General features: G+C 48.5%; 1 protein-coding gene across 3 annotated transcripts; it reads right to left on the bottom strand.

Annotated features, from left to right (window-relative positions):
- Window positions 1-1,158: 1,158 nt before the first annotated feature.
- On the bottom strand, window positions 1,159-23,960 carry WNT5A (Wnt family member 5A). Of its 3 annotated transcripts, none has more exons than XM_010347022.3 (5): window positions 22,632-23,960; window positions 16,419-16,552; window positions 14,952-15,202; window positions 10,063-10,355; window positions 1,159-6,010 (listed from the first exon to the last, which is right to left on the bottom strand). In XM_010347022.3, exons 1-5 carry the CDS (start codon window positions 22,635-22,637, stop codon window positions 5,552-5,554), a joined length of 1,143 nt encoding a protein of 380 aa, XP_010345324.1. In that variant the 5' UTR covers window positions 22,638-23,960; the 3' UTR covers window positions 1,159-5,551. The 3 variants fall into 3 exon arrangements, with proteins under 3 accessions (XP_010345324.1, XP_074259746.1, XP_003936602.1); XM_074403645.1 differs by lacking the exon at window positions 22,632-23,960 and adding an exon at window positions 20,644-20,718; XM_003936553.4 differs by lacking the exon at window positions 22,632-23,960 and adding an exon at window positions 16,962-17,049.
- Window positions 23,961-27,410: the final 3,450 nt, after the last annotated feature.

Genomic DNA, 27,410 nt, shown 5'->3' with positions numbered 1-27,410 from the left:
TTCACCTGTGAAGTTTTTGCCCCCCGGAGGACACTCATCAATGTCTAGAGACATTTTTGGTTGTCACAAATGGGAGAGTGCTATTGGCATCTGGTGGGCGGATGCCAGCATGCTATGATGCACAAAACAGTCCTCACGACAAATCATTATCCTGCCCAAAATGCCGATAGTAATGAGGCTGAGAAACTCTTAGAGGGCAAACACTTCTAAAAACTATTATAAATGCAAAAGCCCACAGGGGCCAGTTAGGTGACATAAATGACTGGCTAATTAGACATGCCTAGCCCTGTCTAAAAGGGAGTAGCAGCTGCTTGGATCCAGCTGATTATTGCTATGTGGGACCTGTGACTCACGCTCCCAGGTGACTAGCTCTCCCCATGTTTTCAAGCCAGAAATCCACATTTTAATGTGAAAATACTCATCTTTTAAATATTGGCAACTCATTTTTTTGTTTTGTTTTTTTTGAGACAGAGTTTTGTTCTTGTTACCCAGGCTGGAGTGCAATGGCACGATCTTGGCTCACCGCAACCTCCGCCTCCTGGGTTCAGGCAATTCTCCTGCCTCAGCCTCCTGAGTAGCTGGGATTACAGGCACTCGCCACCATGCCCAGCTAATTTTTTGTATTTTTAGTAGAGACGGGGTTTCACCATGTTGACCAGGATGGTCTCGATCTCTTGACCTCGTGATCCACCCGCCTCGGCCTCCCAAAGTGCTGGGATTACAGGCTTGAGCCACCGCGCCCGGCCCGGCAATTCACTTTTTAAATGCTATGCCAGTCAAACAAAACACATCTGGAGCTGTGATGTAGACAGCAAGCCATAAGTTTGCAACCTCTCTAAAACACTGTGTGCCTTCCCAGTGCAGTGTCCATAGTGTCAGGTGTGTTAAAAAGCACCGGCCCCACGTTGCCTTGGTTCAGGCTTCTCACTACAACTCTTAAGGATTAACAGCAGCAGAGCAGATATGAAAAAATCAGCAACAGGCAAAAGAAAAATGAGCATTAAAGTACAAACCACATCCTTGAGCTTCAACCATCCTATCATCTACATACCTGAAATTTATGTGTGTTTTTCTGAATGTCCTAAGCCATAATCCATGCCCACATCAGACTTCAACGAACACTCTCTCTGCTAAACACACACACATGACTGCACTGGATTTCATAAAATGATTTTAATAGAAAAGTACAAGATATGAACAAAAATAAATAATCTTTATCTCATTTCTAGCCCAGCAAATTGTACACTGCATATAAAAATGATCTAATATGCAATTTTCCTCCATTCCTTTTTTGCTTTTAAAATACTGAGACAGCATTTTAATTCAATCTTCTAGATTAAAACTGATACATTTTAAAAAATCATCTCAACCTTTAATCATTCTACATCCATTTTTTAGAGTTAGCTAACAAGATGATGTTTCACTAAAATAGAATATCCAATCATCAGATTAAAGGGTAAAGTCTGTGCGAACAGGTAAATTAGATCATTTTTCTAAGTTTTAACTCCTATGTTTTTGAATGTTTCTTGAATTAAAATGCATCATCTTACTTTCAAAACAAGGCATCGCTCTTTCAGCATTCCACAGAGAAAGAAAAGACTAGAAAATACTTTTTTAAAAAATAAATATTCTAAAAGTATAGTTTACAGTGACAATGTAATATTTTAGACCTGTGCCTTGGTACATATTTGCATTAAACATATGCTTCAAGTTATAACTACCTTTTCCCTCTGTCTCTCTGTATATCATGGGCCACTCAGTCTTTGGGAACTGACGTTGCTAATGATCTCTGGAGTTAGCTAGTTCCAGTCTCTTATTTAGAGTACTTATTCTGCTATAGCATTATATTTTATCATTCTAGTGGCTTGAACGTTTTGTAAAAACAAATTGAAACTTGGTATTGGCAAAATCACATGAGAAAAGAGCTGGGGTAGGCCACTAAAATTTACACAGTACCAGTCTCAGGTCAGAAGCTTAAAGAATTGAACAGATAAACTGGATTAAAACTTAAAAGTCTTCTTTTTACTTGAGTTCATAATGACTATTTTGAACATGGCTCTTTTGCTGCTGTCTATATATAAATTTTTTGTTAATTCTCCTGTATTGGGAAGATCTTGAATGCACTCCAGGATGAGAAGAGAAAATACGCTGACACTGCTAAATCGGGTATATGTTTTTGCAATAAAGAACACTGGTCAATATACAACTGAGGAAAAACTGAAACAGATGTGAGTCCTAGAACCACAAGAGTTTGAATTTGCCCAGAAATGCTATTTTAAACTCTCTATATGTTGGTCTACTTTTGTGTGTGTGTGTGTGTGTGTGTGTGTGTGTGTGTGTGTGTGTGTGTAATAATGCATTCTTGGCATCTTTAAAAGGTTTCAATATGTTACAAGGTTATCTGAAAAGCGAAAAAGCAAAGGCGAATGCATCAATCTGTGCAGCACCGTCCAGATTTCTGCGTACATTTTTGTAAAGCACAAGAACTTGTATTAATTGCACTTAACACAACCAACCTTTAGTTTCCAACCAGTTTTCATTCTCTGCAGACTGGGTCTTTCGTTTTATAAAAACAGCTTTCAAAGGGCATAGAGACACCACACGTGGTCCACAGTAAATTCAAATAGGTGCAATAGTTGCATTGGTAAACACAAAAAAATAACTTTTTTTTGGACTAAAAATCTGGTCATGGATAAAAGCATATGCCTTTTCCTTCTTCTCTGGGATGTTACAATGCAACACGCTCTAAAACAATTAAGTTACATGCATAATGCTAAAAGAATGTGAGCAATCCTATAACCAGCTTTAAGCCATCTGCTTGATTTTTTTTTTTTTTTTTGAGGAACATATATAGGAAAAGAGAATTCCCCTTTTGTTCTGTTACATATAGAAATCTTTTGAAGCTTCCAAATAGTTCGGTTTTGGTAAAATTCCCCACTCTTCTATTATTTTGACATGTAGTCATCCTAAACTATCCGTCATGGTTTCTCCAAAAATCTCTACATGAATTATCTGAAGGACAATTGAAACCACTTACCAATATACAAGTAACGTTTTATTTTATATTCTATCTTCCATTCGGCATAAGCCTTTCGATGTTTGTTTTTTAAACCAGTGAAATATAGAAATCACACAAGACAGAAATATGTACATTAAAAGTACAGAATAAAGGCTAGAAGATATACATAATTCTGAATGACATGTAGAATATTTTACATTAAATAGTTTCCTTTAAAAGCTAGGATTGTTAAACTCAACTCTCTTCATAAACATGAATCACTAAAAAGGAACAATCTGATTTAGCATATAAAAAAAGTACTTCATGGTTTTTGCATAATAAAAACCAAAAAAGTGACATTTTAAACTAATTAGTGCTTTTTGCTTTCAAGATCTTCTGCTCGAAATTCACTGCAACTGAGGGGAAGTGGATATCATTATGCAATAAATTAAGAGCCACAGTTGACTAAGGTGATATGAAAGCCGTGCTGCCTAAGAAGGGTCTGAAAGATGTGTATCTTTCCAAACTTTTAAAACAATGTAAGTTTGAGATAAGAACACATTTGATGGCACTTTTTGGAAAGTGATGTCCTTATTTGAAAAAAGAAAAAATTAGCTATGTAGTGGGCTGAATTTTCCTTAGGGATTCAATTAATAAGTACTACCGTTTCTAATAGGCACGGGTTTCCACTCTGCAGAATGAACTAAGGAAAGAGAAATATTGCTGATGCTTCCGAGTTTTGACTATCTCTTCATATCCATGTCTGTAATGAACAAGTAATGCCCTCTTCACAAAGTGTACAGAAATGGAGGTTGGAGACAAAAGGGTGGGGCAGGAAAGAAAGATAAAAGAAATCTTCAAGCCAACATGCATTTCAGTGAGTCAGAACTCAAGCTTCCTCAGAAGCAACGTTGCTTCGTCGTGCTCAAGGTATGATCACAGCAGGGCCACAGCCCAAGCTCAAGACTCAAAAACTTTTGGAAGGATCCCAACTGGACTGCAGTGAAGAGCAATGCTCTAGACAGAGAAATAACCCCAGAGTAAACTGTAAATCTAAATCACTGGCTGCAATGAGATATATTTATATTTATATTTATATATATGTATATATATATATATATATATATATGTTATGTACAAAAGACTTTGAGATATCAGGCACCATTAAACCACATTTCCCCTCCTTATAAATGCAACTGCTCAAGTACACTGGGAACAGTTTTAGGGTACACCTGCAGTACAATAGGAGAAGCTTGAGTGGATAATCTAAACACAGGATCATAACAGTGAAATACGCAACACCTCTGTGAATTTCATTAGCGACGTTATGTCATTAAAACATAGAAAACTACTGCTCCTCAAAATAAAAGTTTTAGGGGAAAAAAAAAAATCCCTAAGTAGTGAACTGTTTTCCAAGCAGAGCTCCTAATGTTTCATTTCCTGTCCTACAACCAAAGGGGACCCAGTGGAGCTGCCGTTTGGAAACATGGCCAGCATCACATCGCAGCTTGGAGGAATCAGAGAGGGCTCAGTGTGAAGAGGAAGGTGGATTTCACATTTTTCCTCAAATAGGTTGTCTGCCCTGGTGCACTGCTAAATGGCATGCAATTACCTTGTTGCTTGGGCTGAAAATCTGTGAATGGGATTCATGTATTATTCGTATTATTATAATTTACTAACCAAGTATCCCTAAGAAAATAACAGGATATTTTCATTTATATGCAAGCCAACGTCCCCAAACAACAACAACAACAAATCTAGTGGCCAGGTTTATCTGGGGATCTTTTTCCAATCTGAAATCCTAATTTGTGTAACGGCTTCAAATCATCATCTTGAGAGAGGAGTTTTAAGTTTTTTAATTTCTGGGGACTTTACTCCCTGCTCCCCAAATTTCATGAGCTATTAGAATATGAACATTTGCAAATAGAATATTTGAGGAGAATGCGAAATGTGATATACCTTTTTTCCTTGAGAATATGAGATTCTTGATCTTACATTTTAAATCATTATTTTGAAAATGCAAAAAGCAAGCTAGCAGCCCCTGGGGAAGGAAGTTTTGTTTTGTTTTGTTTTCAAGACCTTTTATCTTGCACCAGAGAACCTACCACTCATTCTGGTCACAGAAGCTGAATCATGAATAGATTTCTACCACTCTCTTTCAACTGGATCCTACCCATCTGATACAATCGCATATTTGAGAAAAAGAAAATGTATCTCTTTACCTTCTGGATATGTACTACGTCCACACAGCTAAGTTAGGGTACGTGTTATTTACCCTTCATTCTATACTATCAAAAGAAGTCTTGTATTACCTTTCCAAAGATCCACAAAATAAATATTTTTCTTGATTCCCACCCCCAGTATTGCCAAATAATAATTATAATATTAATAATAAACCACAGAGTTCTTAGATGGTAACAGGAAAAAAAATGGTTCTGGTTGCAATTCTTGGGGAAAAATAAAAAATATTTTTAAAAACCAAAAACCAGAGTCACTGTACTTTCTATAAATAAGCAGGTCCTGGGGGCGGGGCTGAGTGCTGGGCCGTGCCCACTACTTGCACACGAACTGGTCCACGATCTCCGTGCACTTCTTGCACTTGACGTAGCAGCACCAGTGGAACTTGCAGTGGCAGCGCTCCGTCTGCACCGTCTTGAACTGGTCGTAGCCGCGGCCGCAGCACATGAGCTCGCAGCCATCCATGCCCTCTGACGTCTTGTTGCACAGGCGGCCCTGCGTGCCCAGCGAGCCCGTGCTCTCGTTGCGCACGCAGTAGTCAGGGCTGGGGTCGATGTAGACCAGGTCCTGTGTGGTGGGCGAGTTGAAGCGGCTGTTGACCTGCACCAACTTACCCCGGCTGTTGAGCCGCATGGCCGCCGCGCTGTCGTACTTCTCCTTCAGGGCATCACCCACCTTGCGGAAGTCTGCCAGCTGCAGCCAGCAGGTCTTGAGGCTACACGAGCCGGACACCCCATGGCACTTGCAGGCCACATCAGCCAGATTGTACACCGTCTGCAGGGAAATGGGGACAATCAGTAGACACATTGATGGAGGAGACAGATGCGGGCTGTGGGAACAAAGTTCTCCTTGACCTTCTCCACGGAGCTGTGTTCCCAGCTGAACTAAGGGCTGTACTATTTTTCTTTCATCCTCCACTACCGAAGTCTTGAGTTGCCTCCTTTAAAAACTCTTCCAAATAAATATGTTCTTAGCCACTCATTATTACAGCATCATCAACAACTGTGGTTTTTTCAATAGGAACAGGGGGAAAAAAAATTGTTCCAGCTGCTTTTTCTTTTTCAGAGAAACAGCAGCAGCAACACGTCAACTTTCATCCCAGAGGCTGTTCACAATGCGTTACCTGAATTAATCCCCAGTACCAGCTATGTGAGAAGTGCATCATTCCATTTCACAGAGAAGGAAAGTGAGACCCAGAGAGATGCTATTCACCCAACTCCTGGGAGAAAGGGTGCCAGGGTTTGAATCCAGGCAGCAGGACTCCAAGCCCATGCTCCGTGACTTGCCCATGGATATCCAGCTGGTAAGTGCAGAACTGGGAGGAGTCCAGCCCCAGTGGGATCAAGGTTCGCATCTTTACCCGCTACTACTATTACTGCTGTGTACCAACCAGGCACTGTAAATGTCCTTAAATTCATGAGCTCATTTAACCATCCGGCAACATTATGACATGGGCTGGACTGGATGACATCAAAGTGACGCTGAGTGGCCTGCACAGGTCACACAGCTAGAGTGTGGGGGGACTGGGCTGGAAGTCACGTATATTCACTCCCATTTCCCACACAGTCCCTACCCCATCCATCACCCGCTAGGCCAAGATCACCCATCCTAGAGCCAAGCAACGTGGATTGTGTTTCTGACTCTGCCCTTGAATTCAGACAACTGGCTGCACCTTTCCAGGTCTCTGTTTTCTATCTGTTGAAGGCAGCAGTGATGGCACCAACTTCCCAGCACTGTTATAAGGATAAAAGTAGGGGGCCGGGCGCGGTGGCTCAAGCCTGTAATCCCAGCACTTTGGGAGGCCGAGGCGGGTGGATCACAAGGTCGAGAGATCAAGACCATCCTGGTCAACATGGTGAAACCCCGTCTCTACTAAAAATACAAAAAATTAGCTGGGCATGGTGGCACATGCCTGTAATCCCAGCTACTCAGGAGGCTGAGGCAGGAGAATTGCCTGAACCCAGGAGGCGGAGGTTGCGGTGAGCCGAGATCGTGCCATTGCACTCCAGCCTGGGTAACAAGAGTGAAACTCCGTCTCAAAAAAAAAAAAAAAAAAAAAAAAAAAAATGTAGGGAGACGTGGAAAGCTCTTGGCACTCAGGACACAGTAAATCTGGTCTTTCTCTAGGGTGACAAGGGACACACTCAGTAAATCTGGTTTTTCTCCAGAGTAACAAGGACATGGTGTCTGGCCCTAGCCCAGTTACCTCGGGCCTCCCAGTAGCAGTACCCACAACACTGTGGGGCTGGCCCCACAACACTGTGCCTAGCAGTCTGGGAGGCGGTGGTTGCCTATTTATAGACTCTGCTGCCCACAGTTCCTTGTGCCAGTGACCCTCCAGAGTCCACATGGTGTGAGCATGCTGCAGAAGACCTGTCAGGAATCTGGAGGCTGGGGGCCCATCAGAAGGCCTCTCCCACAGAGAACAGCCACCTTCTTCCTCCAGGGATTCACAGGGGCTCTTTTAAAGGGGTCCTAAGTGTACTCTCTTGGCATAAAGAGTTTCAGGCACTCGGCAAGTCTGAGGAAGGGTTTTGCAAATGTATTTAACCTTTGCTCCTCATTGAGGAAAATTAAAAAGCTAATGCCCCGTGGAAATTCTAATACGATTTCCTGGCACAGTGCCCAAATTTCCATCCCCATCCCCACCATCCTAGAGAAAAAAACTGTCTTCTTTGTAACCTCACTCACCAAAATCCAAACTCGGCTTACTATTCTAACGATCAAATTTACCCCCTCAAAAAACCTCACTGCTAAAAAAAAATGCAGAAGTGTAATATTATAGGTGATTTTCAAACTTCCCCCAATCCTCTCTTGCCGCTTGGAAATCCCTTGACCCTCTCTTCTTGGTTGCCAAGCCCCTGATGATTTCTGGACATGAGAGAAGGCTAAGAAAGTCCCAAAGATGGATGAGAGTACCAAACATGGCCATACCCCTGAATAGGGGCCTTTAAGAGTCAGACACATCTCTGTTCTGAAGGCATTTCTGATCTCAGGCACTGGGCATGTCATATATCGAGACCCCAGAGATGCATCCCTGAAAAGGGTGAGAGCAAGTTCTTATGGGCTTCCAGAGAAAATGGGGCTGATCCCCCCCCCCCAATTTTTATGTGGCCCTGGGTCCGCCACAGAAGAGGCAACCCACACTGCAGACACCATGGCAGTGAGAGGCCTGAGAAAGGAGAGGCCACACTCTGTCTGCAGCAATTATTTGACCCTTCAGGGCAGCACAGGCAAAATTCTGCAGAGTTTAGTCCTTCCCCGATACACCCAAATGTTTAACATCAAATTTGAGAAGATAAGCTAGCTGGAATTATCTACACAAACTTTGACTTCTCCGTGTTCTTTGCTTATTATGTGTTAGTAGTTATCATCTGTCAAGCACTTACTACTGGCTGACACTAAACTAAGACCTTTGATTAAACCAAATGAAATTGTTATTTTTTGGGTCAACAAGAGTCAAGTGTTGGCAATTTCACACGGTTCAACCTACTAGAAGATCTCACTTAGTCCTCACGGTAACCTCATATGATAGTCACTGCCATGGCCGTTTAACAGATGTGGAAATATGAAAACTGAGGCTCAGAAACAGAAAAGAACCGACAACACTGGATTTTAACTCTGATTTCTCTAATTCCCAATCAGCTAGCTCTTTACTGCTTAGCTGTGATGCACGAATTCAATAAAAATGTAACTAGGCTTATACTTCCTTCCTTAAATTTTCTCCGATGGTCACTAAGTGGTTCTCTGGGCCTCAGTTTCCCAATCTTTAAAATGAGAATGTGGGGCCAGAGGCTTCTGAGACTCCATCCAGTCCTCTACGGTTTACTCTGTGATTATCTTCCTTCTCTCTCACCCCAAAATACAGAAGAGTGAAATCTCTGACCAGAAAGTTCCTGGCACCTACCTTGGGTTCTGTGAAAAAATAATGGCCCTGGTTTTCAATGCTGCCAAAGTTAAGAAAAGTTTTCACCCCTTCATTTTAAAGCAGTCATAAAGTGCCATGTGTTTAACCGCAGGAAAAAAAGGGTCTTTTTAACTATTGAGAAGTAGCTTTTCATATCCCCACCAGGGGAAGGAAAGAGTGGGAACCAGGAGACTCGTGAGGACTGCAAAGATGGTCCTCCCTAGGCACTTCTGCTGCTCGCTTCTCTCCAGCGCTCCTCTGTGATTGGCCTGAGAGTCAGACCTATAAAATCCCTCACTGCCCTTTTTTAAAAAACCCTCCATCCATCAGGCCTGCTATCTAATGACATAAAGAGAGGCAGGGGGAAAGAAAGGAGGAAACGACAGCCTGAAAGCTGGGGGTGAGGGCTTTCCCAGCTGGGCACTACGAAGACAAATAACTCCCTGTCCCAAACTGAAAGCCAACCACAGACATCGTCCAGGCAGGAGGGATAAAGTTATTCCCATTTTTATTTCTGTGCTCTGTGAGCCAAAGGCACCGGGGACTAATTAAAAAGGCAAGGAAAGGTCTTTTTCAGACCACCGCTGGATCACCTTGGCTGGGGGCGCATGGGAAGATGATCCCCCCAGGAGCCCCTTCTGGGACGTGCAAGGGCAGCTATGGAGAGAGATGGAGGAAAAACAGATAGATAAAGGGGGAGAAGAGAGAGACAGGGAAGGAGGAAGGAAAGGGAAGAGAGAAAAAAACGGGAACAGGACAAGGAGGAAAGAGACAAGAGAAAGAGAAAGGGAGACAGAAGGAGACGCAGAGGCGAAGGAACGGCAGAGGAGGGGACAAAGCGACAGGGAGAGACCGGAGGAGGCCGGAGGGCCTGGCAAGGGGACAGAGAGGCGGGGCGGGCGCGGGATGGGGCACTCACCCTACGGCCCGCCTCGTTGTTGTGCAGGTTCATGAGGATGCGCGCGCTCTCGTAGGAGCCCTTGGCGTGAATGCGCTCCCGCTCGCGGGCGTCCACGAACTCCTTGGCAAAGCGGTAGCCGTAGTCGATATTGTCGCCGCAGCCGCCCCAGAGCCAGTCCCGTGGGAGGTCCTTGGGGCGCGCGGCGCGGCTGCAGCCGCAGGTGGACAGCTCGCCCTCGCGGCACGCCCGGCTCATGGCGTTCACCACCCCCGCCGCGCTCACCGCGTATGTGAAGGCCGTCTCGCGGCTGCCTGCGGGCGAGGACACGGGTCACCGGCCGCCTGCCCCACAAGCTGGGCCAGGATGCTGCCGAGGGTAGGGCTGGGGGCAAGGTAGGGAATGAGGGGGAGGTAGATGGTGGGGGTAAGGGAGGGATGGGGGAGGTGGGGGCGGGTGGAAGCAGGAGGTGGGGAAGCAGGAGTAGGGAGAGGTAGGAGGTGGGCGCAGGTAGGGGTAGGGAGCTGTGGGGTGGGGATAGGGGTTGGGGGTAGGGAGTGGGGGATCAACAAGGTAAAAGCAAGGGCTGCCCCCTCCCTAATATGCATCAGGCCCTTGGCCCAGCTTGAGGGGAAGCCAAGCAAGATCCCCCAAAACACACAGAAGCAACAATAACAAAGGAATGTGGGATCCCCGCTCCGCTCAGCTGTTTCAGAGCTGAAGGCCAGACTGTAAGTAAGCAGCGCTGGATTGATTTTTTCTACAACTCCTTTGAAAATAGTCAAAACTTGATATTTCCAAAAAATGCACGTGAAAGAAGTCATTGAAGGAACACTGAGAATACGGGTAGACTTCCTTGCACTTACTTGAATGTTCACTATTATTTGCATTCGAGTTACACATAGGGCGGGATTACAGAATTTGCTAGGCCTTGAATCTAAGGCAGACACTGCCAGCGGCCACACTCGTTTCCGCCACACTCGTTTTGGCCTTGTGTCCCCGCTCCCCGTCCTCTGGCAGTTGTAACCTCTCCTCCCTCTTCCTTCACACAGCAGAAAGTATTTCTCAGGACAAGGCTCTTCACTTTCCCAGAGGATAATTCTAAATCAGCTCAGAGAGCTATAAATGAAGCTTGCTCTTCTTAAATCCCAGGCCAACTGGCCTGATGCTTCTCATTCAGGAATGAGCGTCTGCTTTCAGAACAGCCTGTTGTTCTTTAATGCTGCGTCGGCAACCACCCTCTGCCCATTCTCCCACTGCCTTTGCCTCAAAGCGTTAGAATGACAGCAAGAAGGAAAAAAGCACAGCCTGGGGGGAAAAGGGGAAGGGAGAAGTCAGCTTCTTCCCCCAAAACTCGTAATTACGAGTATCTCCCCATATAATAGTTACAGGGACCCTATTTGTAAGGAGAAAAAATGAAGGCTATTGTAGAATACCCTAAACTTCACTTGTACATGGAGCCATTTCTGCATGTAACAAGAGCCACTCTACTCTGAGAGAGACAGGGTTATCATCCAGCAAGCTGAAGCCTGGGGTAGGGGTGGGACTGGGGGGCGAGCTCACTTTCCTCAATTGCAAAATAAGGGTATTGAACTAGATGCAAGGGATGGGATCTCTTCTGGTGCTGAAATTCGTGTACCAGAATCAGTTTCTCCTATGCTTACTTTGAGAGGTGGCTAACAATCTTTTTTCTGAGGGGGAAGTGGGGAGCACAAGAATAGCTGACAACAGGACTCAGTCTCAACGAGAAGGGTCATTCTGCAGGAGGACGGCGCTGCCAGTTCAAGCGTCCAGCAGGCCACCTCATTCTCGGTTTTCTGCTCCACACCAGTCACAGCCATTTGTGAATGGTGATGGTTCCGATTTACCGTATATCCTCCTCCTCCCGTCTTTTCAAAGTGAATGACTTGAGGGTGTGTGCTGGTGGTCGGCAGGAGGATCTAAACGTTCCTGTGATGAGTTACATCTATCTAGTGGGACTACACAGGCAGAGAACATCAGAGGAATAGAAAGGAATGAGGAGAATACACAGCTTCTAGGGAGTAACTTGATAGTACAGAAAACACTCTAGCCCTGGATGGGGGATTTGTAGAACAAAAGGTATTAGCTAGAGGAAGAGGAGATGAAATGATCCTCTAGGGATAAAGAAAAATAAGACACTGCCCTTTGAGTATACAGAGCATAAGAAGGCTTTATGCAAAATACAAATAATGCTTCTTTTTTCATAAGTCTATCTTGAGCATTTCCTTTTATGCCCCAGAATGTAAACCTGGGAGATCCCTTTAAGCTAATTGGTCACTGCAGGGTAAAAATCAGTTTGAAAAGTGTTCTTTGGCTAATCGCTGGAGGATACAGTCATCCCAGTTGGAAGACTGCTGATTCAGTTAGGTTTCCCTTCCTGTGAAACCCACATCTGCTTGGATCCTCACACCCCTTAAAAATGGTGCCTCCCTTACATATCTTTTCCCAGCATGGAAACAAAGAAGAGACAGATGGGGACAAAAGCTGGAAGGAAAGGGTAGCGTGATGAAAAATGAGAAAGTTTCCAAAATGAAGAGTGGGCCCTTCATGAAGCAATTGTGCACGGTGCCTCCAAGGCAACTGGCATCTTAGAAAAATGAGGTGAGAAGGCGGGTCAGAAGTATAGCAGCCTGAGTTTCTCAGACAGTGGCCCCATCACAGGGTCAGATTCTCACAAAGAAGAATTACTCTCAAAGTCTTTGGTGTACTGAGGGTGGGCACACACACACCTTTTGCCATCAAAGGTGTTTTAAATTTTCCCTTAGCTCATTCTTTTCAAATATACTCTTAAGTGGAAAAGTGAAGGCAAAGAAATTTTATCACTATTGCAGTTAGGTCCATGTTCCTCTTTCATAAAAAATCTATTGTTTTCTCTCCTATCTCTTTTTTAAATAAGGAAAAAACAGAAGGTCCCATCGGTGTCCCAGTACAGGCCACCCAGCAGCAGCTTCCTGCTCTGAGACACGAGGCACTTGGGGGACCTTTGGCAGGGGAGGATGGCGCACATCCTCTTATATTCCCAGGACACCAGCTGACTTGGTGATAGTATCTAGGAGGGCTGTCTCAGAGGCTGTGGGGAGGTACCACTCCCATCCACTTCCCATCGACCCAGACAGTAGCGCCGTGCAGCTGAAGACCAGAAAGCATACTTTCCAGGGACAATTAAATATAGGCTTTTGTACCAAGGGTTCTGCTTGTTCCCTAAGGAAGCAGGCTCTTTGAATCTTGGACCACATTTAAAATAAATCTCCAGCCGAACTCAAATTCACTTAGCAAATGATAGCTTATTCTGAACATTTTGGCCCAAAACAGGCTATGTATGAAAATGAGGGGAGGATCTTCAATCAAAGCTGTGTTCAAGCGACTACACAGAAAAGTGGTTCCGAATGCTGTTTTCCTTCCTGGTTACCATCAGAGGTGTATGATTTTTGCTAACTCATATACATGTGAAAAAGTAGTCCCATGGTTTGAGAGGAAGGCAGTTTAGAAGGAACATATAAGAAGGGGAAAAGTTGACAACTTACCATCCTCATAGAATTTTTCAAAAGTGTTTAAGTTCACTTGCCATACCAACACGTGGGAGAATTAAATCTCTACCACACTCCCAGTTAACTACATAAGACAGCCCATAGTCAAGGAAAACTCCTGTGTTCCTGAAGCTTAACTCCTAGATTCAGATCCCAGTATACACATTAGCACATTTTAATCATTAACAGAAAGGACAAAGCCCCATGAAACTTTGCAGGCAGAGGCTACAGGCCATTCTCCCATTCACTCAGAGGAACGGCTTCCAGTCTTGTATTATTTTAGTTTATAAAACCGCTTGGCTCAAACATCCCTGACAACTCTTTTTTGTTCTCAATGAATGTAATTTTCAGTTTTTTTTTTAAAGCATTTTATCCAACTGTGATGGATATTAAAGCCAACTTTTTATCTTCAGACAGTATCAACAGTTAATTGCCTTGATAAATTACGTCTTACTTTGGGAGTCACTGCAGTCATATTAATTATAAGGGCTTGTTTGCATAAAAGTATAGAAACCTAAAATATTCACACTACAAAACACACATTGGACCACATCTGTCAAACAGTATCCTATACTATGTAAACCAAAGCAGAGGCAAACAAATAGATTTTTCAAAATCATTGCCTTTAGCCCAGTTGAAATGCTCTCTCCTTGAATGGGGGAGTAAGACACTCAACAATATATTTAAAATGAAGAATCAGAGTGTGAGCAATACTCTTAAAAATTGCTTTTAAGTTCCTAGGTTGATATCCCAAGCATGTGCTTTTATTATATCATTGCCAAAATCACAAACATAAATTGGATCACTTTTAATTATAATTCTTTCTGGGATTAAAATAAAGCTCTTAGCATATATATCTTTATCACCTCAAGAAATACCTCTATTAGGAAAATTAAAACCTTGTTCACTTTCAATATATCCAGCATTCTAAACGATGGCAGTTTTTAGTTTGATGCTTGGGCCATTTGAATTGTGGCTTAAAAAACTTCTAACAGGCAGGAGAGTTTTGACGTTTAAAAGCGTATGCATGACTTGCCTTCCCCCACCTACTTTTAAGAAACCAGAATAAGTGTTCTGCTTCTATTTTAAACAAAATGCTTTATAGAAAAAGTAGGAGTTTGGAAAAATGAAGGTGTCTGTGATACTTGCCTCCTGAGATGGTTAAAATCCAAAACTTACAATCAGGTGTGGGGATAGAAATTAACATCATTTGCTATAATGACAAAAATGCCCAAGCCACCACCCAAGGTGGCAGGCATCCTCCTTCATGCTTTATATTAAGCATGAAGTAAACTCTAAGGACTTCTTCTAGGAAAAAAAAAAATTAATGTTTTAAAAAAAATATTTTAAATGTTTTCCTACCTATCTGCATCACCCTGCCAAAAACAGAGGTGTTATCCACGGTGCTGCAGTTCCACCTTCGATGTCGGAATTGATACTGGCATTCTTTGATGCCTGTCTTCGCGCCTTCTCCGATGTACTGCATGTGGTCCTGATACAAGTGGCACAGTTTCTTCTGTCCTTGAGACAGTCCTGCCAGTTGGCTGCAGAGAGGCTGTGCTCCTATGATATATACTTCTGACATCTGAACAGGGTTATTCATACCTAGCGACCTGCAACGGGGGGAGATGTGCATTCAAGATTTACGTGAAATCTCAAGGTGGGCCCCCTGAAAGCATGTCAGCAATCCATAGTTTTAAGCACACAGACGCTTTTTTCTCTCCTGCTTGTCCTTATGACAAAGTATGAGAAGGGCTTCATAAAACTCCTCTGTTTAAACTGACTCAGAAAACGGAGGTATTGTGCAGTCCCCATCCTGACATCTGGCTCCTCAGTATTTTCACTCCCTTCCTTGCCCCGTCATCATATACCTGAACCAGTATTTCCAAAATGCACTCCGCAAAGGGGGAAACAGCAGTTTGAGGGACAGGTCTCTGACATTAGAGAAAGTGACTCACTTTGCCCCACAAACTGGACCCATCTGCCTAAAAAACTGAATGCTAAAAGTAGACACAATTAGAGACGGGTAGGAGATAGCAGTTCCTTTTGACTGATGGAAAAACAGAGAGACCAGTATACAGACTGGAGAAAATTCACGACATTTCTGGACATTTTAAAAGGGCTCCTTATGTGATTGTGAGGGACCCAAGACAGGGTATCCAGTGAACAGAAGTCACGTTTGACAGTCAGAAAAATGCTGTTCATTTACAGGGGGAAAAAAAAAAAACAAAACCAGAACACCGTCAAAAATAATCCTCTGGATATATTACAGTTTATCCACAAGGCCTCTACCAGAAAGAAACCCCCACTTGGAGACATTTGACTACTTCAAGTTAACCTCCTTTTGATCACATTTCAAGCCCCAATACTTCTGCACTTGGAGTTTAGCTGTCCTCCTAGAACTCTGCCCACTTCAAACTCTGTAGGTTAATAATAATCTCGAGTGACAGAAAACAAAAGTTGAAACTCACTTTTACTACCTAGAGGTGGGAAAAAGCAAATTTTGTAGATAGGCTTGCAATTATTAGCGAAGTGAATTTCTGTTCTTTTTTATTGCATGATGTACTACAAGCACACATCTGAACAAGGGCTTCACAGAAAAAGGGCCTAGATTTATAGTTTCCCATTCCCTAGGAGCTGAAGATAAGCTTTACAATATTAACGAGTTAGAAGAAAATTCTGATTGAAAACTATATATAAGTAAAATATATACATGTGTCTTGGATAAATACACCCACACTCACTAACCAGCTTTAAATATTGCTGCATCATACAAATGAATCTTTAAAAAAGAAAAAGAAGAAGAACATGCACATAGAATGAACTTACCACCAAGAATTGGCTTCTATTACAACCTGGGCGAAGGAGAAAAACATGGCCAAAGCCATTAGGAAGAACTTGGAAGACATTGCACGTCCAGCCATCCCCAAAGCAACTCCTGGGCTTAATATTCCAATGGACTTCTGGAGAGGGAAGAAAGGAGCAGATGTTTATTGCCTCTCAGATAATTTTCAAGCATACAAGTTTAAACAACGGAAGCATCCGGGGTCTCTTAAGTTTACTGTTGATTGACTGCGCTTCTCCTCCGTGAGTTTTTTGATGGCAAGATATAGGCAGTTTCTTTTTCCACATTAAACCACCCACGCAACCTCACCAGGAAATCTGATTTCGCTGGGATCCTGTGCGCGGGGCACGCCAGCGATTACAAACATGTCTCAATTTTGTTGAGTCAAAGCCCCGGTGCCAGGCGCTGCCTCCTTCCTGCTCCGAGTCCCGCACCACCTCGCTCCCCTCTAGTTGGTGCTGTTCTCAGTCCCTCCTCGGTAATTCATTTGAGAACCCTCCGCGGTCACCCTCCGCCCTTTCCCCAACCTGGACCGAGCAACAAGTGGAGCCAGAATTAATCCACGGGCGAGAGGAGCAGGGAGGCGAGTGGAGCGCGCTGCCGCCAGCGGCTGGCTGCGGAGGAGGCGGGGTGGCCAGCGCGAGGAGGGGTGGGTGGAGGATGGGGGCAGGACACAGGAGGGAAGGGCAGCGGGTGGGGGGCGAGGCCCCGGGGACCAGAGCGCGAGAGTGCCCAGCTGGGAAATGCAACTTCGAATTAACATCGTATGTTTCATAATCAGTTTACGAGCCGATTTGGGGAAAGCCACTTCCAGATGAGGAAGAGCAGCCCGGATTTCCTTCAGGACACTCTTCAGCCTGATTGGGGAGGGGAGAAGGAGATGGGGGCCCTAGGGGATAATGGAGAGAGAGGTCTGGTCTCCCAACCAAGGAAATCGGAAGAGAGTGCCACTCCTGCCCCTCCGCGTCATCGGTAGCCTCCTCCAAGGACTGCGAGAAGGGATGGACCCTAGAGGAAAGAAGGGAGTCCGGGTCTCTGTCCTGAGAGAATATCCCTTCCCTGCCCTCCCCACAGCTTTCTCCCAAATTCTGATTTTTCACTCTCCCTCCCACCCCACACCTGGCAGCTGCCGGGGAGGGAGGAAACGAGGCCCAGGAGGGACTCCAGTTTCCCTTGGCTCTGATCTGCGGTGTGGGCCACTTCGCCATCGAGTCACTTTGAGCCTGGCATTGGAACTCTGCCACCCTGCCTCCAGTCTAGCCTCTCCAGCCCAGCTCAGACTCGGTTGTCAGTCAGTCCGGAAAGGAGGGGGTGCGGAGCAAGGCCAGAACCCTTGCGGATTAGTCCAGAGGGGCCAGTGGCGAGGCTCCCGAGCCGCAGCTGGGCGCAACGATTCCAGGGTAAAGAGGCCCCCGGCGGCGGCGAAGGGTCCCTTCCAGAAGAATTTCTGGGGTAGGAGTTGGCCTTGGAAGCTTCCGCTGCCGTTCCTCCCCACTGGTGACTTCTCCACCTGTAGGCGGCGGCGGAGTAAGTCGGTGGCGGGTGCGGTGGGAGGAGCGGGTTTCCAAAATCCCTTTCACATCTCTGATAAGTGTAACCCTGCCGCGCGGCATCGCCCACAGCCCCTGAAGGAGCCCCTTCCGCGGAAAAGAAAAGAAAGCTGAGCCTCTTTCAGGCGGTGGAAGAGCCTGGTTTGAGACCTGTGCGATAAAAGGGACAGAGGGCACCTAGGCAGCCCTGGTAAAGCCGTGGGGCTCAGGAGCGTGCCAAGGCTTTTCTCCACGAGCCGCCCCTTTGGCACGGACACTTCGGGGCTTCTCAGAGAGTAAATGCTTATGTGGTCCCCAGCACCCGCTAACCAGGGCTCCGCACCCAAGGCCCAGTTGTCCCCGAAACGCTGCAAAACTGGGGGGCGCATCCTGGAGAATGGAAATCTGGGGTTTCCCCAGCTAGGAGAGAGAAGGGTCCGGCTGTCTCCCCACCCCCGTCCTAAGTGTCAAGTTTCCTCCAGGGGAGGGGGTGGGCTGCAAGGTCTGCTTCGCGCGAAGCCCAGGCTGCAAAGTCGACTCTCCCAAGGGCTGCCGATGCGGCGCTCACACACATTCATACACACTCACACTCGTCACATTTACACACTCAGACGCGTGCACAGACACACAAGCTCCGACGTGCTTCCTAGTCAGCGGCCTAGATGGCTGCTGGCCGCGTGCACTTTCTGAGCTTCCTGGCGGGCGGGGCGCGTGGGGCGGGGCTCAAGCAGCAGAGAAATTGATAACAGATTCCGCGGATTACAGCGGATCTCTTTGTTAGAGCTGAAGCCACACAAACCGAACCCACTCCCAGCCCGACGCCCCCGGGAAGCGTCCACCAGTTCCCAGAGCCCAGGCCAACTTGAGAGCCGGCCCATCCGGTCTCCATGACTCGGGTCTCCCTGGCTCCAGGTAGAGGTGGGCACGGGGTGTCCCGAAGGGGGATTGGAAAGGAGAGCCCCACAAGTCGCGTCTCCACTTAACCCCCGCCGCTTGCCCGGAAACACCTTGGCCCTCTTCCCGCTTCAATCCCGGTGCAACCCAGAAACGGCCCCACAAGTTTGAGACACTCAAGGAACTCACAGCGAACTCACACATACATCAGCTCTGTAGGGTAAAACATCCCCGCCTGTTTACCAAGAGATCTGATCCGAAAAGGCAGTGTGAAATAAGCCCTCTGGGGAGACTGTCACCCCAGGGGTAAAACAAAAGTTCTGGTTAGAAGCTGAGTTTCCCAAAGAAGGGGCTAAATGTCTTCCAATACTTTGTGGCCCAGGGAAGATGACTCTGTAAGGATCCTGAGAATCTTCCTCCCGTGCCACGGGGAGGAAGGCTGGGGGCGTTAGAGGAGCTCAAGGCAGCAGAGGAGTGAGGTGGGGGAGGGCGTTTGCGCGCTCTCGCCTTCAATTCTGAGCAGCTCAACGACGTGGTTCCCTTTCTATTTATCTCTCAAAGCCTTCGAGTCGGATTAAAGGTGTTCCTGATCCTTCTTTATCAACAACGGTGTGGGCTCGGGATGATGAGGGATGGGGGAGAGGAAACCTCAGTAGCAAAACTGTTCAGTGGACGCTCGGAGAGCCCGGGGAGCAGCTGGACCAACACCTAAACTCTCCCAACACCCAAGTCCTCCACAGCCCCTTAAGAGAAAAGACAAAAAAGCCACAAAGATCCTAACCCCTCAGCCCCGGGGTGCTGCCGCACTCAGTCTAGGCACCCCCTTCGGCTAGACTTCGTTGAGGGCCCAAGTTTCTGGGATTGGAGACGATGAGGGACGCCAACTAGGCGGAAGAAGCCCGTTTGACCCAGGCTTGCAGCAGCGAAGAGGAGGATGGGAAACTCCAGAAGGAATCTCCACTCTTGGCGGAAAAAGGAAACTGTTTTCCCCACTCCGATCTCTCCCTAAAGCAAGGAGAGAGATGGAGAAACTAGCAGGAAAGCAACTCATTCGCAGCCAAGAACTTGGGACGTCCTATCCGGGAGAACGCGGGGAGCGGCGCGAGGAGATGAAGAATGGGCCAGCACAGGCGGGAAGGAGATCCGCTTTGGGGGAGCAGACAAAGGAGCCACTGCTCCCCACGCCTCGTGCCTGGGCGCAAGGGTTGTGTCCACAGCAATGTGTGTGTTGGCCCGCGCAGAGCGGGGTGGGGTGGAGGGAACCGCCAGATAAAAGAAGGCAGAGGTTACACCTGGAGCCAGAATCAGTGCGACAAACGCGAACAGCCTCTGGCCACCCAAGCTTCAGAACTGATGGCAGGTTCCAGGGTCGGGTAGAGAGAGGCCCCAGGGAAGAACGGTCTGGCCTGGTTCTCCTGTTTTCTGCCCCCTAGTCCACCCCTTAGACAGGGCTTCCAGATCCCAGGACACACACACACACACACACACACACACACACACCCCACCCACACCTTCTCACACAGGATGTCTAACTCTCTCGGCACAGGCTCAACTTTGTCCAGAGGTGGAGCAGAGTCCGTGGACACAGAAAGAAAATGATAGTCCAATCCCAATTCTTCAAAAGTCGTTTCACTCCCACTTTTTAATAGACGAAGAAAGTGAGGCCAACGGCGGGAAAGCGACATTTGTTCTCGACCACAGAGAGTTGGGAGGCACCTGAGGCCAGAGACCCCAGGCCTCCTAGGGCGACACTCTCCTTCCCAAGCCCAGAAGAAGAGGTACCAACCCTGTGTCCAGTTGGCCGAGTCCCATTTGCTGGGTAGGACCCGTGGCCCTTTCCGTATTGCAGCGGCGGGCGGCGCAGCGAAACTGGTCCTCCGGGGGCCTCCGAGGGGCGCTGCTGGGAGAGTGGGGTCTGGTGGTCGGGAGGGATGAAGAAAGCAGGGGCGGGAGGGAGAGGGGGAGCAGCTGCCCAGCCCGGGAACCGAGGCTTGCAGGCGTCCTACCTCAAGGCGACCAAAAGGGGGCAGCCGGCACCGCACCGCGGGGAAGAAAAGGCGGCGGGGATGGCTCAGAGTTCTGCACGCACAGCGCTAACCCCTTGAGCACCGGAGCGCAAGGGGGAGGGGAGGAGACGACGCGGGACTCTTGGGCCGGGCCTCCTGGGGAGGGTCTTCCGTCGAGAGTGTAGGAGGGTGGGGGAGACGAAGGCTAGTACGTCCTGGACCCAAGAACAACTGATCCTTTACTTCCCTACACTCACACACGCACGCACACATTTGCAGCCAAGGATCCATACACTCGGACACACACCACATCTGTCGGCCAATGGTTCGCTGCGCAATCTCCGCATTGCCCCCTCGAAACTCCCTGGCAGAGTCGATCTAGAAACTAAATCTTCGTATCTGGCTGGTTCGGGCGGTGAACGTGCGAAAGTTGGCTGGGGAAGGGCTGGGGCTGATGAGGTACGATCTCACCGCAAGGCCCAAGTTACTTCCAAACAGTGAGTTGTCCATTTAGCGAGAAGAGAGAAAAGAGAGGCTAGAGAGGAGAAGGGGCCTCAATACCAGACAGGGATTAGAAAGTCAAACAGGGCCGCGGGGTCTTCAGTTAGGAGTTTAAAAAAAATAAATAAATAAAAAATAAAAACTTTTTTGGGGGAAGAGGGGTTGTTTGCTTTTAGGACACACCTTAATTTCAATTCTAACCTTATTCTCCAGGAAACTGAAAATGGGAAAAACAAGAAAAATGCAAACAGGAATCGAAGCTTGGGGAGGGGCAGAGTAGAAAAATTGTTTAGAAAATAACTTATGTTGCAGGAAGAAACGTTAACTTTTCCTAAAAGTGAACTCTCAGTGACCCTCGGAGTGTGTGACTCGGCTTTAACATACAACTGACAATTAAAACAAACAAGAGTTCACAAACTGGCCCCTGCCCGCTCTCCCAACGCGGAGGCCCAAGTGTTTTCTAACGGACAAGGCGGACTGCGCTCAGGGGGCCGGGGAGCGCTCTCCCGGCGTACGGGATTATAGCCACTACCACCAAACTCTCCGCCCCCACCTCTGCTGCAAAGTGCTTGAGCTCACCCAGTGGCCGCTAATAACGCTAATAAGGCGACCCCGCTCCCCGCGCCGAGGTGCGCGCTGGCCCCCCATCAGACACTCTTAAAGGCAAAGGCCTGAAGCGCTCGAGTTACTCCGCCAAGGCAAGCCTACAACCTGGCCTCCGTCAGTTCGGGGGAGTGTGGAGGAAGGTGTACGCTGCTCTAGGGTGGTTGGCCCCTAGTCCCTCCGCGGGTTTTCCCAACTGAGGAGTCCCTTTCCCCATCCCAAATCCCGGCCACACACCCTCCCAGTGCCCGCGCAGTGGGCGCTTGGTAAATATTTGTTGAATTGAATCATTATCCTGTTACTGAAATATACATAGTAAATTACACTCGATGTTCTCAGGGCAAAGGGAAAGTCGTCAGTGAACCGCACTCGGTTTTTCTACTATCGCTCTTCCCCCCTTTTTCTCCAAAGTCGAAAAGGTTTTGCGGAACGGGTGGTACGACGAGAAGTGACCTCCTGGAACACTGAGGCGGTGCGCCCGGCGCGGGGGGCGAAGAGGTAGGGGTTCCGGCCAGCGACGCTGGAGTTCTGGCTTCTCCAGGAGGTTGGGGAAATGGACGGTTAGGAAAAGGTGAAGGAAACTCAGTTAACTTCCAACAGGGGGTGGGAGGGAAGTAAAGGAAAAAAGTGGCGAGAGTCGGCAGGCAGCGCACTGAACACCTACCTTCATGGCGAGGGGGAGGAGGCGCGGGGAGGAAGTCGCCACCCCAGCGAGGGCAGCCGAGGAATCCGAGCGGAGCGGCCGGGTTAAGCCTGGGGGGACGGTCAGGAGCAGGGCTGCGGAGTCCTCCCGCGCGCCTCGAGCGGGCGCAGTGAACCGGAGCTGTAGCGGGCACTGGCGCCAGGGCCTGGACTCCCGAGTTGGGGCAGTGCTGGGATGCGCCCAGGAACGGAGAGGGCGCGGACGCGCGGGAGCCGGCAGCAAGGGCAGGGCCTGGTCGAGGCGCAATTAGGGAGCCGCGGGTCCGGCGAGGGCGCGCAGGCAACTGTTCCACGGAGAGGCGCTCCGTTTCCAACGTCCATCAGCGACAGCGGTAATTAGGGCTTTCCAACCCCAAATGTGGGCGTGATTGTGCAAAAGACCTTACAACAAATAATAATAAAAAATTCTTCACAAGAGGGTGAAAAAATGTCCCACTAGTCAACTTTGGCCCGGGGCGGGGAAAGGGGGGCAATCTGTGCGCCCAGGTGCCCCCAGTTCATTCACACCACGGATTCTGCAAACTGGGCGGCTCACGCCTCCTGATCTCCAGCTCCTCCTCTCCGGGTCTGTAGCCGAAACGTCTGCTCCCAGACGCTGATCCTGCAGCCGCGAGTTAGTGTGGACGTCTGTGTACACACACAGACACACACCCAAACACACACACCCCCGCTGCAGCTTTGGGGCCACAGAACAATCAGACGCGCGTGGCTTTTTCTCCGGGAGATGCCGCTGAAAACGCACAAGTCGCCATCTGAGCTGCAAGAGTCAGAGCCAAATTGTGTCCTTTCATTTTAGGGTTCGGCAAAAAAGGGGCGCAAAATAGGTGAAAGTCGCCCCGGAGCTTTTTGCTGTGCGGTGAGCTGTGGGGGGGATGGGCGACCAAGTCAAGGGAGACGCGGACTCCCTCCCCCCCGCCCCGTATCCCCTTCTTTCTCTCTTCGGGTTAATCTCTCTTTTCCCCGTTTTTCCAGGGCGAAGGGCGAAGAAGAGCGAGGGCACTGCGGGAGCGAGGCTGGGGAGGGCGACAGCACGGAGCTCCGAGGCGGCGACTCAGCTCCGGCAGTCCATGGCCGGCGAGGCTGCCCACCTCCTCGTTTGGCGCCGGGGTCCGAGGGGCTGGAGAGCGGACAGGCGGGAGGCGGGCGGTCCCGGGCACAACGGCGGCGGCGGTAGGGCTCGCTGGGCAGCTGCCGCACCGACCCCGGCTCTGGGCGGCGGAGGCGGCTCCGTGGAGCTCGCAGCAGATTTCCACGCGATCCTGTGCCCCGCAGACAAACTGACCGACCGCGGCGACGCGTCCCCCCCTCCCACCCCCCAGCCCTTCTGGCCAACTGCCTTACTCTCCCCCTCCCTCTCTCCAGACTCCTCTTTCCCCTGGTGTTCTCAGAAGGAAAAAAAAAAAAAAAAGAAGAAGAAGAAGAAGAAGAAGAAAGAAAGAAAGAAAGAAAGAAAGAAAAAAGTTCTTTAAAGTTTCAGAACCGGGGCGGCTGGAAAGAGAGAGGGAAGGGGGAGAAGAAAGAAAAAAAACTCAACTTTGCCTACGCGCATGCGTGGTGAGGCCGGCCTATGACAAACTCTGCCGGATTTTAAAGCCGTACTACGGGCTGGGGTGCCGGGAGGCGGGGTACACCTCCCCTTGTCTCCCCTTCTCTAGGTTCCCCATCCCCCCGGCATCTGCTGAAAGAGAGAGGTCCACTCCTCAGCCGCTGTCTGCCTGCCGCCTGGTTGTCTGCGCTCCTTCCCGAGCCACCGACCGGCGGGAGGCTGAACCCCAACTTCCCTGGCTGGACTCCTTGGCTCGCTCGTGTATCCCAGACGTCTTCCACTGGGGCTCCACGGAGACTGCTGCCTGGACATAGAACCTCATGGGGGACCTCCTCGTTCTTACCTCGCGGGCGGGGGAGGATACTTAAGCCCTGGGGCTGACCGACAGGGTAGGGGCGCGCCTCCTGCAACGTCCCCAGAGTAGTAACGACTTGGGTACAGGGGTGCATGATTGCTCATCTGGCTCCGGCCCAGAGCATCCAGGGGCTATGCGTGGCCCTGCCACGCAGATCTTGGCGGGTGCCCTCAGGTGAGGAGATTGAGAAGTTCAGCAAAACCGGATTCCGGGCACTGGAATTTCTAGTCCCTTCCAGATGCCTGTGGGTTTTGGGGACTCCGGAGGGGCAGGGTTAGTGCATTTGTGTCCGCTACCTCCAGCACACTGGGGGCCCCATACCCCCCAAACAGTCCTCACACTGGAGCGTAATATTTTCCGCTGCCCGCATCATCCAGCTGTCAAAGGTGTATACACGCGCGCGCGCGCGCACACACACACACACACACACACACACACATTTCTCCGTCCATTGGCATGCACTTGACCTTAAGGGGAAAAATCCGCGGCCTAGGTGTTTTGGGGTGGTGACTGTTTTGTTTTGTTCCTCCAGTCCTCCCCCACCTCCACCCCCACAGCCCTGGGTGCTCAGGTCCAGGCTTCAGCGATGCCGTTAACCTTCCACAGCCCCCTCCCATTCCGTGATTGTCCTAGCCGACTGGACCCTTCTCCAGCCCTGGCTTCCTTCCTGGAGCGCAAAGATGGCAGTGTGAACTTCGCACAAACTGCTAGAGACTGATGTTCCCGCGTAGCACCCCCCCCCCACCCTTGCTTTCTTTCACCCGGGCTTCGGGCGGCCTCAAAGAGGGGGACTCCAAGGTCCTCAAAGCTCCCTGGGGACACCTCCCCTTCACCTCCTGAGTCCCCTTTCCTCTAACCCTCTCTAAGCCTTGACCACTTCGCGTCCCCTGGGCATTTAACAATCTTCGAATTTAACCTGCGATCTGCCCACCGGAGGAGGGTGTCTGAAAAAGAGGGTCTCCGCGCGGCGAATCGCCCCAGAGCTGCGTCCCTCCGCCCTTCCCCCTCTCCCCGGCTGCAGACTGAGATTCCCTGGCCAGTGGCTGCAGACTGAGATTCCCTGGCCACGGAGGAGCACGTGCCTCCCGGGTAGGCACCCCAGCCCCGCCCCGCGGGCTTGGATCTCAGGGACCCACCTTACGTGCAGTAGCGCTGAGAAGTGGCAGGATATGAGCTGACTATGAATGGGGCTGCCAAAGGGCGCTTCCGAAGAATGGAGAAACTAGCATTCCAGTGTCCGGGAGTCCAAGGCAGTTCGTGTAGACGATCCTATTCCTTGAAGAAAAGGGCTGTTAACCTGGGAATTTTCTCCACACCTACAGCCCGTCTAGAAACATTGGCTACCCAACCACAAACCTTTTTTTTTTTTTTTTTTTTTTTTAATGGCTATTTTCTGAGTTATCTGGATAATCACCTGCTTCTCTCCAATTGCCTTGGCTTGTATAGACACAGCCCAAACAGTGCTATTTCCTGTTCTGCAATCTTTCCTCTAGTGGAAGTCGGTATTGGTTAGTTGTTAAGAGTGCCAGCTGTGGAATCTGGAGTTCCAGTTCCTGCCCTGCCAACTTTCCAGCTGTCAAATCTTGTGTAGCCTCTCAGCCAGCACTTCACAACTCTCTTACACACAACAGCAGCAAACAGAAATTGCATGGTCTACCTTGCAGAAGCACACTGAGAATGAAATGAAATGAGCTTGAAAATTCAGGGAGTGGTGAGAGTGAAACATGACATCTGTGCACGCTCTTAGTGTGGGTCAGGCCCTTACCTGGCACTCAATGCCTGCTCGTCTAGAAAAAGCAGCTCTGAAAACAGAGGTTTTCAAATTCCTGTGGTGGCAAAACTGGACCTCACATGACAAGACATAGTCTTGATTTATTCCACTTGCAAAGAATACTTTTCACTGAATACATAGGAATGCATTTGACTACTGGGTATTTCCCTAGACCTCACTGGGCTGTTTGCAAATTAATAGCCATATGTCCCATTTTATTTTTCCTCCAATTTCCAACAAAACTATCTAGTCGCATGGACTTCAGATAAAGAGTTGTGAGTTGTATCTGATAATATTAATAATGAGTGTGCTGAGATTATGCCCCAGGAGTAATAAGCCTCATGTCAGCAGGACCTCATCTGCATTTTTCATGGCTGGAACCCCAGTCCTCAGAATAGTGCCTGGCAGTGCATGCTTAGAGGTAACAACCAAATGAATGGGCAAATGGATGAGAGAATTATTTCAGAGGTCGATGTTAAGCAGAACCAATGCGAAATCCCCTTTGACCCTTTAATAGTGGGTAGGGGTGGGGACTGCCTTGGAAAGCCAGGCTGAGGTGTAAGTACCAGTCTTGCTCGTGTTGACTGGTTTGGCTGGGAAATGAGCAGACAGTTGGTAGGAGAGAAATCAATGCCTCTCCGTCTGTAAAGGTTCGACAGACCTCCCGTTTGTGGAACTTCATGTTTCCCCTTGCAAACCGAGTGTGCATTTGGGTGTGTGCCTCAGATTGAGTCATCCGAAGACACACTGGCAGGGCATCACTATGCTTCACTCATTAAAAATGCTTTTGAATCTGTGGAACAAATAAATCAATATTTTTGGCTTCTCTCCCAACCGGATTATTCACAAAGCAGAGTGCAAGATAAGGAATTTACGAACGATTGCATCCCTGTGCCGCCTTTCCCAGCAGGAGAAAGCAGGGCCTGGGTTGTCATTCTGGGAAAATCTACCCCCCTTTTATGCCCAGCAAATAATATTTTACGGCCCTGGGTTTATGGCGGTGTTTTAATGACCTGCTGTAGAAAGCGATTTTCTCTCCAGTCACTAGAATTTGTCAAGAAAGGCTGGA

Source organism: Saimiri boliviensis, chromosome 8 (genome assembly GCF_048565385.1).
Source record: "Saimiri boliviensis isolate mSaiBol1 chromosome 8, mSaiBol1.pri, whole genome shotgun sequence".
Taxonomy (NCBI): domain Eukaryota; kingdom Metazoa; phylum Chordata; class Mammalia; order Primates; family Cebidae; genus Saimiri; species Saimiri boliviensis.
This window is presented reverse-complemented; position numbering and strand designations above follow the sequence as displayed.

Excerpts from the sequence above, each read along its gene's own strand:
- WNT5A (XM_010347022.3), bottom strand. Across the intron at positions 15,203-16,418 it reads ATAGAAGCCAATTCTTGGTG|GTCGCTAGGTATGAATAACC; the intron begins GTAAGTTCATTC and ends CCCCCGTTGCAG. Across the intron at positions 10,356-14,951 it reads TGGCAGGGTGATGCAGATAG|GCAGCCGCGAGACGGCCTTC; the intron begins GTAGGAAAACAT and ends CCTCGCCCGCAG.